At 39.6% G+C, this 16,394-nt stretch overlaps 1 protein-coding gene across 3 annotated transcripts in view; it reads right to left on the bottom strand.

The window, feature by feature from the left end:
- The window catches only part of RGS20 (regulator of G protein signaling 20), a 137,300-nt gene that overhangs the window by 33,693 nt on the left and 87,213 nt on the right, over positions 1 to 16,394 (bottom strand). For all 3 annotated transcript variants that reach the window (XM_004375609.2, XM_004375610.2, XM_004375611.2), the window contains one exon: positions 8,076 to 8,224. In XM_004375609.2, coding sequence (XP_004375666.1) covers positions 8,076 to 8,224 — 149 coding nt within the window. The remainder of the gene's footprint in view (positions 1 to 8,075; positions 8,225 to 16,394) is intronic.

Raw genomic sequence — 16,394 nt, 5'->3', positions numbered from 1 at the left:
CAGTCCCTGGAGAAGGACATCATGTTTGGTAAAGTACAGGGTCAGTGAAAGAGAGGAAGTCCCTCAAGAAGATGGATTGACACAGTCACTGCAACAATGGGCTAAAGTATAACAACGATTGTGAGGATGGTGCAGGACCGGGCAGTATTTTGTTCTGTTGTTCATAGGGTCACTATGAGTCAGAACTGACTCGACGGCACCTAACAACAACAACAACATCATACAAAGATCCAATTTGTGTATATACTTGTATTTATCTCATCAATATCAATTATTTCCATGGCTACATTTTTTATTTCCAAAATTTCCAACCCATTCTTTTTCATATCCACCTGTACTTGTTTCATTTCTGCCCATTTCACTCTAATTTCTTGCTTTCTTCTTAAAATGGAGGCCCTGTCTTCATGTACCTTTTGAGAATTTGGAACATATTTTATAATCTTCATCAAGCTTTTTTATCAAACTCTAAACTGAATCCACATTCTGGTTTTATTGGCTCTGTGTCTTAGCGCTAGATTTTTAAAATGTGTTTTGTAATTCTGATTTGCCGGTTCATTTTGAGTGAGAGGGTTTTTCTTTACATTATTATCATCATTTCTCCCTCTGCTGTCTCTGACACCTGTCTGGTAGTTTTGTGTTGCTCCCACTTCCCTCCTGGGACCTCTGTTGAACACCCCATCTTACAGTGCCATTTTGGGGTTTTTTCCCTGAGGTGCCATCAGAGACATCCTAGACCTGTCACTGTGCTCACTTCCTCATCCGAAGGCTGTGTCTCCCCTCCAGCCTCTCTAGGCCACAGTCCTCTTTAGCTCCAGGGAGCAGGCCAGGAAAAATTTCATTCCTAACCTCCTTCCATGGGTTTAGCATCCCTAAACAGGCTCTGGTTGTGGTCATTGTGTTTCTCTGGTCTTCCATTTTTGAAGGTACACCCCTGGGCTTCTCTTTGTGCCATGGGAACTCATCACTGGCCACTTCTGCTGGCTCCAGACCAGTCCATCTACTTTTAATCACTTAATTCATTTCCTATCCCGCTCTGCCCAAAATAATCATTCTTAGAAAATAAGTGACTTGAAAGCCAAGAGAAAAATTATATTTGGATTCTAGGCCCAATTTCTAGATCTTCCTCAAATGCAAATTAATTTGTTAATTGTCATAAAATTGAAGTAATTTAAAGGGCCAAATGAATAAGCTGTTTTCAAATTTATCAATATTCATATGTATAATGTATTCCCAGGTAAGGCACAGGAATAGGAATAGGAATGGGAATAAGTATGTGGTGTAGGGAAATTTTTTAAAGAACTGAAAGGTAAATTTTAGTGATTCACCATGATAGGGGGAACTTTGCTCTCTATTCCTGTGGAATTCATCAAATCTATGGTCACTTAGTAATGCTACTAGGCAAATAAAAAGAGTCAAATAAGGAAAGAATCATCTCTTTCCTAGGCACCAGATACTTTTGGTCTCAAAGGGAAGAGAATATTTCAGACTTGCAAATATACTACTGCAGTTAATTGCATTTAGCTGCAAATACAACTTACTCTTAAAACTGCTCTAAATTAGTATGAACTAAAGCTTACAACTACTTCCTCACAATCTTGAATTAATTTTCCCTTTTCTTCTCAGAATATAATAATGAAATAGAAAAGAAAAAGGAGAAAAGAAAAAAGAAAATGGAGGCTACGTCAGGTGTCTGCATAGAAGAGTGGTCTCAACGTTAGCTGACCAATGAATAGATAAGGCAGAAGTAACAGAAGCCAAAATAGAGGAAAACAGAAACAACATGCAATAAGACAATTAATAAACAAGTTTGAAAGCATTTCCCTATGTTTGAAAGTAGAGGTAATAATATGAATCAGACCTCTTAACACTTAAGGTGTGCATGTCTCGCTTTCATTTTCTTTGTGGGGAATAAACGTAGGACCCAGCCTGAAGTAGCCTATGGAATTTTATAAGGGACAAGGCCAGAAAAATACGTATTTTATTGTTTATAAAGTACCATTCATACCATCTGCCCAAGGGCTATGGATTTTTAGGAATTCTTTATATGTTTTGGATGCTAATCATTTGTTGCTTACATATGTTGCAAATGTTTTTTCCCAGTCTTTTTTTAAAAATTGAACTTTTTACTTTGAGCTAATCTGTAGACTTATATGCAGTTGTAATAAATATGCTTTACCCGGTTCATCCAATGGATAGCTCACGAAACTATAGCACAATATCACCACCAGGAAATTGACACTGATGCAGTCATGATACAAAACATGGCAATCACCACAAGGATCCCTAGTATTGCCCTTTTATAGCTACACCCTCCTCACTCCCTCACACTCCATTCATGTATATGTTGTTGTTGTTAGGTGCCGTGAAGTTGGTTCCGACTCATAGTGACCCTATGCACAACAGAATGAAACACTGCCCAGTCCTGCGACATCCTCACAATTGCTGCTATGCTTGAGCCCGTTGTTACAGCCACTGTGTTAATTCATCTCATTGAGGGTCTTCCTCTTTTTTGCTGACCCTCTACTTTACCAAGCATGATGTCCTTCTCCAGAGACTGATCCCTTTTGATAACATGTCCAAAGTATGTGAGATGTAGTCTTGCCATCCTTGCTTCTAAGGAGCATTCTGGTTGTACTTCTTCTAAGACAGATTTGTTTGTTCCTTTGGCTGTCCATTGTATATTCAATATTCTTCACCAATACAATTCAAAGGTGTCAGTTTTTCTCTGGTCTTCCTGATTAATTGTCCAGCTTTTGCATGCATATGAGGCAATTGAAAATACCATGGCTTGGGTCAGGCGCACCTCAGTCCTCAAGGTGACATCTTTGCTTTTCAACACTTTAAAGAGGTCTTCTGCAGCAGATTTGACCAATGCAATGCATCTTTTGATTTCTTGACTGCTGTTTCCATGAGTGTTGATTGTGGATTCAATTAAAATGAAATCCTTGACAACGTCAATCTTTTCTCCGTTTATCGTAATGTTGCTTATTGGTCCAGTTGTGAGGATTTTTGTTTTCTTTATGTTGAGGTGTAATCCATACTGAAGGCTGTGGTCTTTGATCTTCATCAGTAAGTGCTTCAAGTCCTCTTCACTTTCAGCAAGCAAGGTTGTGTCATCTGCATAACTCAGGTTGTTAATGAATCTTCCTCTAATCCTGATGCCCTCTTCTTCATGTAGTCCAGCTTCTCAGATTATTTCCTGAGCGTACAGACTGAATAGGTATGGTGAAAGAATACAGCCCTGACCCACACCTTTCCTGACTTTAAACCACGAAGTATTCCCTTGTTCTGTCTGAACAGCTGCCTCTTGATCTATGTGCAGATTCCTCATGAGCACAATTAAGTGTTCTGGAATTCCCATTGTTCACAATGTTATCCATAATTTGTTATGATCTACACAGTCGAATGCCTTAGCATAGTCAATAATGCCCTGAATTTTTGGCAGTTCCCTGTTGACATACTGCTGCAGCCACTTTTGAATGATCTTCAGCAAAATTTTACTTGCATGTGATATTAATGACACTGTTCGATAATTTCCTCATTTGGTTGGATCACCTTTCTTGGGAATAGGCATAAATATGGATCTCTGCCAGCCAGGTGGCCAGGTAGCTGTCTTCCAAATTTCTTGGCATAGACGAGTGAGCACTTCCAGCGCTGCATCCTTTTGTTGAAACATCTCAATTGGTATTCTGTCAATTCCCAGAGCCTTGTTTTTCACCAGTGCCTTCAGTGCAGCTTGGACTTCTTCTTTCAGTACCATTGGTTCCTGATTGTATGTTACCTCCTCAAATGGTTGAACATGGATATATATATATATGTTTATATATATATGTTTGTATATATGTGTATATATATGTATATATATGTATATATATGTATATATGTATATATAGTATATATGTGTATATATGTATATATGTGTATATATGTATATATATGTATATATGTGTATATATATGTATATATATATAAGATCATACAGTGTGATATTTTGAGATTGGCTTTTTAAATTCTGCATAATTCTCTGAAGATTCATCCAAGTTGTGTGTATCAATAGTTCATTCCTTTTTATTGTTGAGTAGTATTCTCTGGTATGGATGTATTTTGGTTTGTTTAACCATTAACCTACTGAAGGACATCTGGGCTATTTCCAGTGTTTGGCTTTTATAAATAAGGCTGCTGTGTTGGGTCATTCGGTAATTGCATGTTTAGTTAAGAAAGTGACAAACTGTTTTCCAGAGTAGTTGTACCATTTCACATTCCCACCAGCAATGTACGAGTGATCCAGTTTCTCCATATCCTCACCAGCATTTGGCATTGTCATTATTTTATTTTATTTTTAGCTTTTCTAACAGGTGTGCAGTGATGTCTCATTGTGGTTTAACTTACATTTCCTAATGGCTAGTGAGAAGCCCTAGTGGTTAACTGCTACAGTTGCTAATCAAAGGTCGGCAGTTCGAATCCACTAGCCGCTCCTTGGAAACCCTATGGGGGCAGTTCTACTCTGTACTATAGGGTCAATATAGAGTTGCTATGAGTTGGAATCGACTCGACGGCAACGGGTTGGGTTGGTTTGGCTAATGGCTAGTGATGTTGAACATTTTCATGCACTTATTTGTCATCTGCACATCCTCTTTAGTGAAATGTCTCTTTATGTCTGAATTGTTTAACTGTTGGATTTTGAAAGTTCTTTATATATTTTAGAAACTAGTCCTTTGTTGGATACATGGTTTGCAAATATTCTCTCTCAGTCTGCAAACTGTCTTTTCATCATCTTTACAGAGTTTTTCACAGAGCAAACGTTTTAAATTTTGATGAAGTCCAATTTATCAATTTTCTTTTTATAGATTATGATTCTGAACTTTTTGCCTAGCCCGAGATCCTGAAGATTTTCTCCTATATTTTTTCTAAAAGTTTATATAGTTTTGCATTTTACATTTAAGTCTGTGATTAATTTTGAGTTAATTTGTGTCGAAGGTGTGAGGATTAGGTTAGGGTTCACTGTCTTACTATGCGTGTCTAATTGCTCCAGCACTTTGCTGAAGAGGGATTTGACTTGTTTTCAAAAACTGAATTTAAAAACTTGAACCTCATCAAGGCTTTAGATCCAACTACCAATGTATAAGAAATAGAGAGGACAGAGGAAGATACTGAACCACACGGCAGGACACAATAAGCAAGATCCAGTCTGTGGGAAACTTGATAGGACAAATGACCTTGCATTTTCAAACAAATTGCAAGGGGCTGTGTGTGTGTGTGTGTGTGTGTGTGTGTGTGTATAAAGAGAGAGATAGATATAGACATAGATAGATTCAGAGTTTAATTGATTACAAGATTGAGATTTGCTTTAAAATAATACAGTGGAGGGAACTACAGGGTGTGGCTGAGACAGAACTGATAATGGGTTGATGGTTATTGTGGCTAAAGGATGGGTACATACCAAAAACAAACAAATGAACAAACAAACCCATTGCTGTCGAGTCTTTTCCAACTCATAATGACCCTCTAGGACAGAGTAGAACTGCCCTATAGGGTTTCCAAGGATTGGATTCGAACTGCCGACCTTTGGGTTAGCAGCCGAGTTCTTAACCACTGTGTCACTAGAGTTCCAATGGGTACCTGGGGGTTCATTATTCTATTGTGAATATTTGTGAATATTCTATTGTGTATGTTTAAAATTTTACATAATAAGAGCTTTTAAAATGAATTTATTGGGTACATTTTATAAAAGGGCAACTAGTGATCAGAAATTCTATTTGGTTCTAAAGTAAATACACTTACTCTTCACTTATGGACTATCTCATTATCTGACATTTTACATTTATGACAATAGTAAAAAATCTACTATTTGACTATTTTGCGCATTAAGAACATACATCTGGCAGTAATTAATGCTGAGGTGCAAAGCGACAGTAATACTGGTTGTGATGGTTAAGGTTATGTGCCAACTTGGCTGGGCCATGGTTCTCAGTGGTTTGGCAGTTATGTAATGATGTCATCATCTTCCATTTTGTGATTGATGTGGTCATCCTCCATTTTCACATGATGCTTTTTGCATAAAGACCTGATCTTTGGAATCATTGATAAATGAGGGGTGGATGTAATCACTTCTTTGCCCTGCCAGAACACAAAGTGGTGTGGTCTGGAGGAAACATGCCAAATGTGGCTCATGTCATTCAAAATAAATTTCAATGTACCCTAAGATTTGTTTATATTCACCATATCCCCACTCCATCTCAGTCCCACGCTCCCAAGAAGGAAGAGATTTATTTTGTTGAAGCCTTGGTGCAATAAAGGTCTTAAAAACAGAATAAGCAAAAGGCTGAATTTTGAGAACTTTGTACAGAAATAACCACATCACGCTTGGTAAAGTAGAGGGTAAGCGAAAAAGAGGAAGACCCTCAACAAGATGGATTGACACAGTGGCTGCAACAATGGGCTCAAGCATAACAATGATTGTGAGGATGGCACAAGACTGTCCTGTTGTACATAGGGTCACTATGCGTTGGAATCAAGTCAATGGTACCTAACAACAACAACATCTTACCCAACTGAAAAACTGAGCAATGAACTATAATCACATGCAAATATATTGCTTATATGGGCAGCTCTTGCCTTCTCCAGCCCTGCTTACCTCCAGCTGCTGCTACTTCCAGCTACATGTTCAGTCCCAACTAGTTTCTGAGCCACCCTAGATCCAGGACACAACCCCAGACTTGTGGTTCCTAACCCCACATCCTGCTCTCCTTGGCATTATCCCACTTTATGGGAGGAGTCTACTCTGGGACCTGCCTCCACCTACTATCCTTACACCATCATTACAAAACATTCTTCAGGCCATGGTTTCAGCCTCCTGTCCCCTGCCATGGCAGCAGAGATGGGAGGGAGGGGTCTCACCAGCATCAGGAAATGCTTGGACATCTCTCGGACAATTGTCCTTTCAACACTGAGGTTCACTAGCAAAAGGAAAGAGTGGAGAAGGGACCTAACCTAGTCCATCTGCCACCAGCACTATCTTCATGTTTGGGGTGGGTCATGGACTGCCATGTGTGTCTCAGCCTCCCATTTGAGCCTCTCTTTCCATTTCCTGGTTAGTCATCCAGATACCTACGGGGGACTGAAGGCTTGTGTTGAATGTCAGACTTCTTGGCACTTCTCAGCTCTATGTCCTCCATATTTCCACTTGTTATCTATGGATGGCTCCCTCAGCGCTATGATTCTTTCAGTCCCTGGGCACTCCTCTTGCTGAGCCCCATCCACTAGATGGGATCTTTTTAGAAACTAACACAAGCCCAAGTCAAGCAGGAGCTGACCAGACTTTCCTGGACATTGACTGTGTATCTATCTTCCTCTACCCAGTAAGCTAACCTATATTTTTAGATTTCACTCTTCATTTTAAGCACATATTTATGACATTTCGCTTTATTAAAAAACAAAATTAACAAAACAGAAGATATCCAGGCTTTCTCTGCTTCATAACCCAGCCTTCAAATCCATCTCATATCCTGCTCCTTCACAAAGCCTTTATTACCAATGACAGAGTGCCAGGAGCTGACTCTTTTCTAATGGCCCAGGCATTGTTTCTGACCTAATGTTAATATTAGATCATAAACTGCCTTAAATTGTCCTTTAGTGGTTTAACGTATGTTCTCCTGATTCCAGGGATTTGAATATAAGTTCCTCAAGTGCTAGAATGTATTCTCTTCTTTTTTTTTGGGGGGGGGTGTCCTTTACAGAAGTCAAATCAGTGTTAGTATAGAGTAAAACCAGTTGCAGTTGAGTCAACTCTGCCTCATGACTGTGTCAGAGCAGAACTGTGCTCTATAGGATTTTCAATGGCTGATTATTTTTGGAAGTAGATCGCCAAGTCTTTCTTCTGAGGTGTCTTTGGGTGGACTCGAATCACCAACCTTCTGTTTAGCAGCCAAGTTCATTAACTGTTTGCAACAGTTAGGGACACCCTAGGCACACAGTAGTTGCTTAAAGACCACTTGTTGAATTAACCCTAAACCGACACTACTGAGGGGTACTATCTCCACATCAGGAGTGTGTTGATAAAAAACCCCACACCTTACCAAGAGCAGCTACAGCAGCAGCACCAGCAGAAGCAGCAGGCATTTGATCCACGATTTCCTCCTACGTGCTGGCCTGGGGCAGCGCCTGGTGTCTCCTGGGCTGCAGACATCTGCCGTTTTCTCATCTCCATCTGTTTGGATCCCATAGGCTGCAGCAGGGAACGTAAGAAGGGAGGGGGCAGAGTTAACAGGCCATCAGCCCAGGGATGCAGCTGTTGGAGTCACTAAGAAAATGCAACGCTGACCATATCCAGGTCATTTCTGCTAATTCTGGTAAAATTAGGTGCTGAGAAGCTTAGAATCCAGGAATTTATCAAACATTTACTTCGTGCCTAGTGTCTGCCAAGCATTGTGATTCATTCTAAGAGTAAAACGACAAATGCAAAAGTCCCTGCCCTTAAAGAGCTCACAGTTCAGTAAAGGAGACAGACAAGTAAACACATAAATCCAAGACATTTCAGTAAGTGCGACACTAGGGGCATTTCCAGGTTGAGCCCTCCGGAACCAAACCACAGAGGAGCAGTTACAGGTGACAGCTTAATTGCGGCTGCCCCTGAGGCCAGCATACTGGTAGGAAGGGCATCAAGCTAAAAGTTAGCCACACTAACACAGCCGTGATGGAAACGTCAGAAGAGGGGACTGTGTTCCCGGAGGCCCGGCAGACGCAATTCAAATCTTTACTAGCTGTGTTATCTCTAAGTTACCTAGTTTGGGATTAATGACCCCAAACATGCAAAGCACTTAGGAGCTCCCAGGTGCACAATAACTGCTCAGTTATTCCCAGGGAGAGAGGCAGGATGCCAGGCGGGGACTGTGGGCAGCCCCAGACCTGTCCTGCTGTCTTACGGAACTTCACTCTAGCTCCCTGGGTAAGGAAACAAATGCTTTATGTCTCTCAGTCCGCTCTCTCTCTTTTTTTAATTGTGCTTTAGATGAAGGTTTACAGAGCAAATTAGTTTCTCATTAAACAATTAATACACATACTGTTTTGTGACATTGGTTGTCAACCCCACGACATGTCAACACTCTTTCTTGACCTTGGGTTCCTCTCCTTTTTTTTGAGGACCACAAAAATAGTTGAAGGAGAGAAGCATAAATGCATCATAAGAAACCAGAAATTGCGCAGCCCATTTTTACTTTGGATACAACCAGTGAATTATTGATGGGTTAAAAGTTGATATACAAGAAACTAAAGAACCTTAAAGAGGACTTTGGAATTAAATTCTAGATTTATTGTTCTAGTCCAACATTGTATTTGTCTATTGTTATTATCTATTCTTATATGCTATTGGACTTGGTTTTAAATTATTATAGTTTTATTATTATTTTTTTAATATTTGTAGGTCAAGCGCTCTAAAACAACTTTTGGGGGGCTGTTCTTGACCATTTTTTCTTCCAGTTGAATTGTGGAATCAGCTTGGCAACGTCCCAAAATATCATGTTGCAATATTTTTTTTCTCGTGTTGGGATTTTTGTCAGGACTGATTTATAGATTTATTTTGAGAGAAATGACACCTGTCTTAGTACCGGCCAAAATTAGGCAGACGTGTCTCTAACCCTACATAATACAGCTCCTGGGGCAGAAGCTTTGGGCTCTCAGTCGCCTCTGGGTATCAGTCTCTTGCCTCATCTGTGGCACTTCTTTCTTTATTTATTATACCTTAGATGCAGGTTTACAGAGCAAATTATTTTCTCATTAAACAATTAATACACATATCGTTTTGTGACGTTGGTTGCCACCCCCATGGCATCTCAACACTCTCCCCTTCTCGACTTTAGGTTTCCCATTACCAGCTTTCCTGTCTCCTCTTGCCTTCTTGTCCTTGCCCCTGGGCTGGTGTGCCCATTTAGTCTCATTTTGTTTTATGGAGCTGTCTAATCTTTGGCTGAAGGGTGAACCACAGGAGTGACTTCATTAGTGAGCTATAAGGGTGTCCAGGTGCCATAGTCTCAGGGTTTCTCCAGTCTCTGTCAGACCAGTAAGTCTGGTCTTTTTTTGTGAGTTAGAATTTTGATCTACATTTTACTCCAGCTCTGTCCATAACCTTCTATTGTGATCCCTGTCAGAGCAGTCAGTGGTAATAGCCAGGCACCATCTAGTTGTGCTGGACTGAGTTTGGTGGAGGCTATGGTAGCTGTGGTCTATTAGTCCTTTGGACTAATCTTTCCCTTGTGTCTTTGGTTTTCTTTCTTCTGTGGCATTTCAATGAATACAGAGACCAGGAATGGTTTTACTCCATTCAGGACATGAGAGGCAATGACAATCCAGCAGTCTTTAAGCAAAGATGCTCTAGGAAACTTTTATTTTCTAAGATATATTGATGCATCTTGCCTCATTTAAAAAAAAAACAAAAACAGAACCTAATCGCTTCCTAAAAGAAGGAAAGACTATTACATGGCATTGTCAAAGGGTTTCAAGGGACTCGTATTTCAACAACTTTACAACGTCAAATCTTCCCAAATAGTACATGAAATATCTATTTATTTAATTCCTCTCATGTACAGTTTAAGAGTTTTCTTCAAACAGGTCTTTACATTTTTGATAGTTTTATTCCAGGAGTCCCTCTGTAGTGTGAACGGTTAAGCTTTGGGTTACTAACCAAAAAGTTGGCAGTTTGAATCTACCCAGAGGCACTTGGGAAGAAAGGCCGGACGATATACTGAAAAATCAGCCATTGAAATCCCTATGGAGTGCAGTTCTACTCTACAACAGAGTCGCCGTGAGTTGGAATTGACTGGATGACAATTGATTTGGTTTTTTGTTTTTTTCTGGATATTTTGTAGAGCGATGTTTGCTGCTGTTGTAAATGACATCTTTCCCCCCTTACTTTCTAAATGGCTATTTAGGGAAGTAGAAAGCCTCAGGATACTATATCTGGCCACTCTATTGAATTCTCTTATGAGTTCTAGCAAACTTTCTGTTCGTTCTCTTAGATTGTCTACTTAGACCATCATACTGTCTGTAAATAATCACACTTGTCTCTTTTCTTCCTGAACCTTCCCAAGGTACAAATATCTTTGCTTCCCTGGTTTTCTTTCATTGGCAGGAAGTTCAATAAATAATGAAAAGTAGCAATAATATTAGGCACCTTTGTTTTCTTCATGACTTTACTGAGAAGACTGATAATACTCTGCCATTAAGTATGATGAGTGTTGGAGATTTCTGGGAGAAGGTAACTTCACCAATTTAAGGAGGTTTTCTTTAACTACTTATACAGTATAAAATAAGTTGTATTAGTCTATCTTATTCGTTAGTATGTTTTATTTATTTATGCACCTATTTCTTTGTAAATACATAGAAGAATCTTAATGATCTAGAGAGCAAACCCATGACTAAATACAGCCTTCAGAAGTCAAAGCAAATTCTATCAAAGTCTGCCCTTATACTTTTTTAAAAACAGCTTTATTGAGGCATAGTTAACATACACTAAGTTTTGACATGTCTATAAGTAGAAATTCACTCAATGGTATACAACATACCCGTGAAACCATCACCACTAACAAGATAGTGAACACATCTACCACCCCCAAAAGTTTCCTCTGCCCCTTTGGAATCTCTCCGTACCCCCTCCCTCCTACTACTCCTTGCCCCACACAGTCACTGATCTGCTTTCTGTCACTATAATTAATTTTTCATTTTCTAGAATTTTATGTAAATTTTATATAAATGGAATATGTACTCTTTTTTTTCCAGCTTCCTTTGTTCAACATTAATTATTTTGAGATTGTTGCATGTATCAATAGTCCATTCCTTTTTATTGCTGAATAGTATTCCACTGTATGGATATACCACAATTTGTTTATCCATTCACCTGTTGATGGACTTATACGTGTTTGATGGATGCTGATAAGACAGTGTCTTCTTTTTAATATGGAAGTCTTTATCAGGTAAAATCAGATTTTAAAACTTCTATTGAGATGATCAAAAGAATTTTCTCCTTTAAGCAGTTAATGAAATGAATTACATTAATGAATTTCTTAACATTTAACCACCCTTACTAAGGTAACCTATGGCTTTTCTTCTATTACTATGATGAATTTGATTTAGTAATATTTTATTAGGATATCTGCATATCTATCTATCTATATCTTCATAAGGGAATTATTTTTCCTTGAAGATTTGGTAGAACCTGCCCATGAGATTACTGGAAGCTTTTAGGAATGGCTTGTTGACTATGTTTTCAATTTCATCTTTGGTTTTGTTTTGTTTTATAGTTTCTTCCTTTTTTGAGTCAATACGGTACTTGTCATTTCCTGAAAAAAAAAAAAAAAACCCATTTCATCTAGTTTTCAAATTTACAGGAACCTATTATTTTAGTCATCTTAGAATTAGTAGAGCAAGACATTTTAAATTAGTGCATGCTTATTTAAAAGACAAATATGTAGTTGCTTAGAGGAGAGTTGCATACTTAGTGTCCCAGGCATATTGTAGAGAGTAAATACATTTTTATGCAGTAGCTAATTAGTATGAAGTCTAACACCAGATATTAAATGAATGTTGTTTGCTACCTATTCAGGAGATTTAAAAGTATGTCCTTGGTGTATATGTGAATACAGCCAGTCCTTTCAGACGTGGATATGTGATCTGATTAGCTCCAGTAGCTTCATATATCTTCCCTTTGCTGTCATTCTATCTGTGGGTGAATGCTGTACACATTTCATTTTCAACTGTTCTTTCTAAATAACAGAATCAGTGCTCCTTGGGCATTGCTTCCTATTTCATTTTTAGGGTATATGTACACGCATTGTCTCTGGCAGGCACTACTGGGCATCACTTCCTTGTCTGTGGGGGGGTAACTCAGACATGTCACCTGCATGATCTCCCAGTAACTGGCTGCCTTCACTTGAGGATCCTGAGGCTCAGAGGGTTGGTGAATGTAAAATCAGTGTCAGTGATCTCAGATGCTTTATTCTGTAATTTATGGCATTTCAAAAGCAGCCTGAGGAAATGAGAATAAAACAGGCTGGCAGCTTTTTAAAGATTTCAGATCTTAACCAAGAGATAATCCTACTCAAATGTGGCCTTTCCAAATCCCTAGAAACCCGTTATTTAAGAGGACTCCTTTTCAAAATTCAACTAAAAGCCAAACATACTCTTAATATTGATCACAATCTTAATCTTGATCACAGACTTTTAGTAAGTTGAACTCAAAAGCAGTAACTAGTTAGAAAAATTTTTAAACTTTAATTATAGAAGTTAGTTCTTATTTTTTGGTACATTTAAATCTGGCGGATGACTTCCATTAGTAGCTGTTTATTTTCATCCACAATCAACACTTATGGAAGCAGCAATCAAGAAATCAAAAGATGCATTGCACTGGGCAAATCTGCTGCAAAAGACCTCTTTAAAGTGTTAAAAAGCAAAGATGTCACCTTGAGGATTAAGGTGTGCCTGACCCAAGCCATGGTATTTTCAACTTCCTCACATGCATGAGAAAGCTGGACAATGAATAAGGAAGACCGAAGAAGAACTGATGCCTTTGAATTATGGTGTTGGTGAAGAATGCTGACTATACCATGGACAGCCAGAAGAACAAAGAAATCTGTCTTGGAAGAAGTACAGCAAGAGAGCTGCTTAGAAGTGAGGATGGTAAGACTTCATCTCACATATTTTGGACATGTTATCAGGAGGGATTAGTCCCTTGAGAAGAACATCATGTTTGGTCAAAAGGAAGACCCTCAACAAGATGAACTGAACAATGGGCTCAAACACAGCCATGATTGTGAGGATGGCACAGGACCAGGTAGTGTTTTGTTTTGTTTACAGCAGATCACTGAGTCACTATGATGCTGGAAGCTATGCTACCAGTATTTCAAATACCAGCAGGACCATCCATGGTGGACAGGGTTCAGCAGAGCTTACAAACTAAGACAGACTAGGAAGAAAGTCCTGGTGATCTATTTCTAAAGATTAGCCAATGCAAACTCTATGGATCACAACAGAACATTGACTTGCTTCCTTTGGTCATGTCATCAGGACGGAACAATTGCTACAGAATGACATTATGTTTGGTGAAGTAGAGGGCCAACAAGAATAAAGTAGACCTTCAAGAGATGGACTGACACAACAGCTGCAAAGACAGAGTTGAATATGCCGGTGATTGTGAGGATGACATAGGACCAGCAACATTTCATTCTGTTGTACATAAGGTCGTCATAATTTGGAGTGGACCAGGTGACAGCTAACAACAACAACAGTATAGAACCACAGAGGAGATCCTGATGAAGGGGCACCCAAGAGCCTAAAAGGACATAAATTCAAAATCCTCCTCAAAGACCCTTAGAAACATGATCCTACTATCAGGGAAGTTTAGAGCCCTGAAGGAGTCAGACTAGAATACAAGGAATTTGAAAGGGCATATTCTCCTGGAGAAGACTCAAATCCATTTCTACAGCCTCTGAGTTGCTTTTGCTTACCACACACCTTGGCTCTTGTAGTATCTCCCCTTTGGACAGAACTGCTAGGTAGCTGGTGGCTGCTTCTGCATAACAGAACCTCAGTGAGCTAGATCTCTGTGAGGGCCAAGCAGCTCTCCTCAGTACTACTTCTGTTACCTGCTTTAGACACTGACCCGAATGAAACATCTTCACAGTTTTAACGGCAACCGGTTTACTTTGCTTTCCTGCATCAAACCCAGCTATCTTGTCCCATTGTAATCATTACCTTGGGCTTCACCATCACCCTATCCAAACTCTGCTTCATATTTTTTACTCCTACTTCCTGTGTCTTGTCAAGCACCCATTATCCCAAGACAGCCAGCCAGAGAGCTGAGCTGTGGTGGCGCAGTGCTTAAGAGCTGGGATGCTAACCAAAAGGTTGGCAGTTCGAATTCACCAGCCACTCCTTGGAAACCCAATGGGGCAGTTCTACTCTGTCTTATAGGGTTGCTATAGGGTTACCATGAGTCAGAATCAACTTGACAACAATGGGTTTTGTTTTGTTTTTACTGTGAATGCTATAGAGACACCAAAGACTAAAAGACTGAGTGTTTGAATCCAGAGTCAAAGGCAGCCATGGAGCTCTGGTCAAGCTAGTGCAGTAACTTCCACTTTGGTCACCTCCTCTGTTCCAAGCACAAAGCAATGGCAGATAGGAAAAGTCTAAAGAAGACGTGGCTGAGCTCACAAACAAGACAAGCATATCCAAGAACCAGAAATGAGATAGAAAAGTCAAACAACGGGCAGAGCAGAAACAGTGGACCTGCTTGTCTTGGGTCCAGGAAGCAGGCAGTGGCAATTTTGGTCTGGAAAGTTGTTATTGTTGTTAGTTGCCATGAGTCGATTCTGACTCACAGTGACTCCATGTGTGCAGAGTAGAACTTCTCCATAGGGTTTTCAAGGCTATGATCTTTTGGAAGCAGATCACCAGGCCTGTCTGCCGAGGCTCCTCTGTGTGGGTTTGAACCAGCAACACTTCGGCTAGTAGCTGAATGCTTAACCATTGTGCCACCCCAGGACTCCTTAGTCTGAAAGGTAAAGGGGACTGAAGTTAGATAGAGGACTGGAGCTGTGTTCACTGCTTTAACAGTTGAGACAAATCTTTTCTTCTTTATGAAAGAAGCTTTAAAAAAAAAACATAGTTGATCTCTGCTGGGACTCAAGAAATTTGTAGGCCTAGGGGGTGGAATCAAGGAAGGATACAGACATCTTCAAGTTATGAATGAGCCACAACTGCTGGCTCTGAGCCTGAATCAGCCGTATTGTCAGTATCACAGGGTGCACAAATTCTTAGTTGTCATCATAAAACCTGGCTCTCAGTAAGATGTCCAGATGTCCAGTGGAGGAAATCTCAGTGTTTCTAGAAAAGCATAGGTGAAAACTACAGAAAACACAAAAAGATCAACCAAAATTTAAAATAAGAAGGACTGATTCCTTCAAAACAAGCCTGCAAACCAAAATTCCAAACACACAAAGAAATATAAAGCTAAGAAAGATAGTAAAATCATCCAACAGCATATGGATTTAATTCTATGAAAGAGAATGAAAAATCAAGTTTAAGATGTCAAAAAATAATGAAGACATGATTTTATTTAAAAATAGCAAAAAAGGGACATTCCGGAAAAATGGCACTCTAGGCAGAAGCACCACGCCGTCCCTCCACAACAAAGATCAGAAAAACTAAGCCGAACAGAGAACACGACAATCCTGAAACCATAAAACATCAAATGAAGAGATAAAGAATTCAGCCAAGCACCAAATGGAGTGAGAAAACTGACAGAGAATGGAGAGCGAGGAGAGATTCATGCAGAGGTCCCCTACCAGCTAACGCAGCGCAGATCCGCCATCTTGGACTCCTATCTGAGACCAGCAAACAGGGTA

Source organism: Trichechus manatus, unplaced genomic scaffold, assembly GCF_000243295.1.
Source record: "Trichechus manatus latirostris isolate Lorelei unplaced genomic scaffold, TriManLat1.0 scaffold00038, whole genome shotgun sequence".
NCBI lineage: Eukaryota > Metazoa > Chordata > Mammalia > Sirenia > Trichechidae > Trichechus > Trichechus manatus.
The sequence above is the reverse complement of the archived record's forward strand: the minus strand, read 5'-3'. Positions and strand labels throughout refer to the sequence as shown.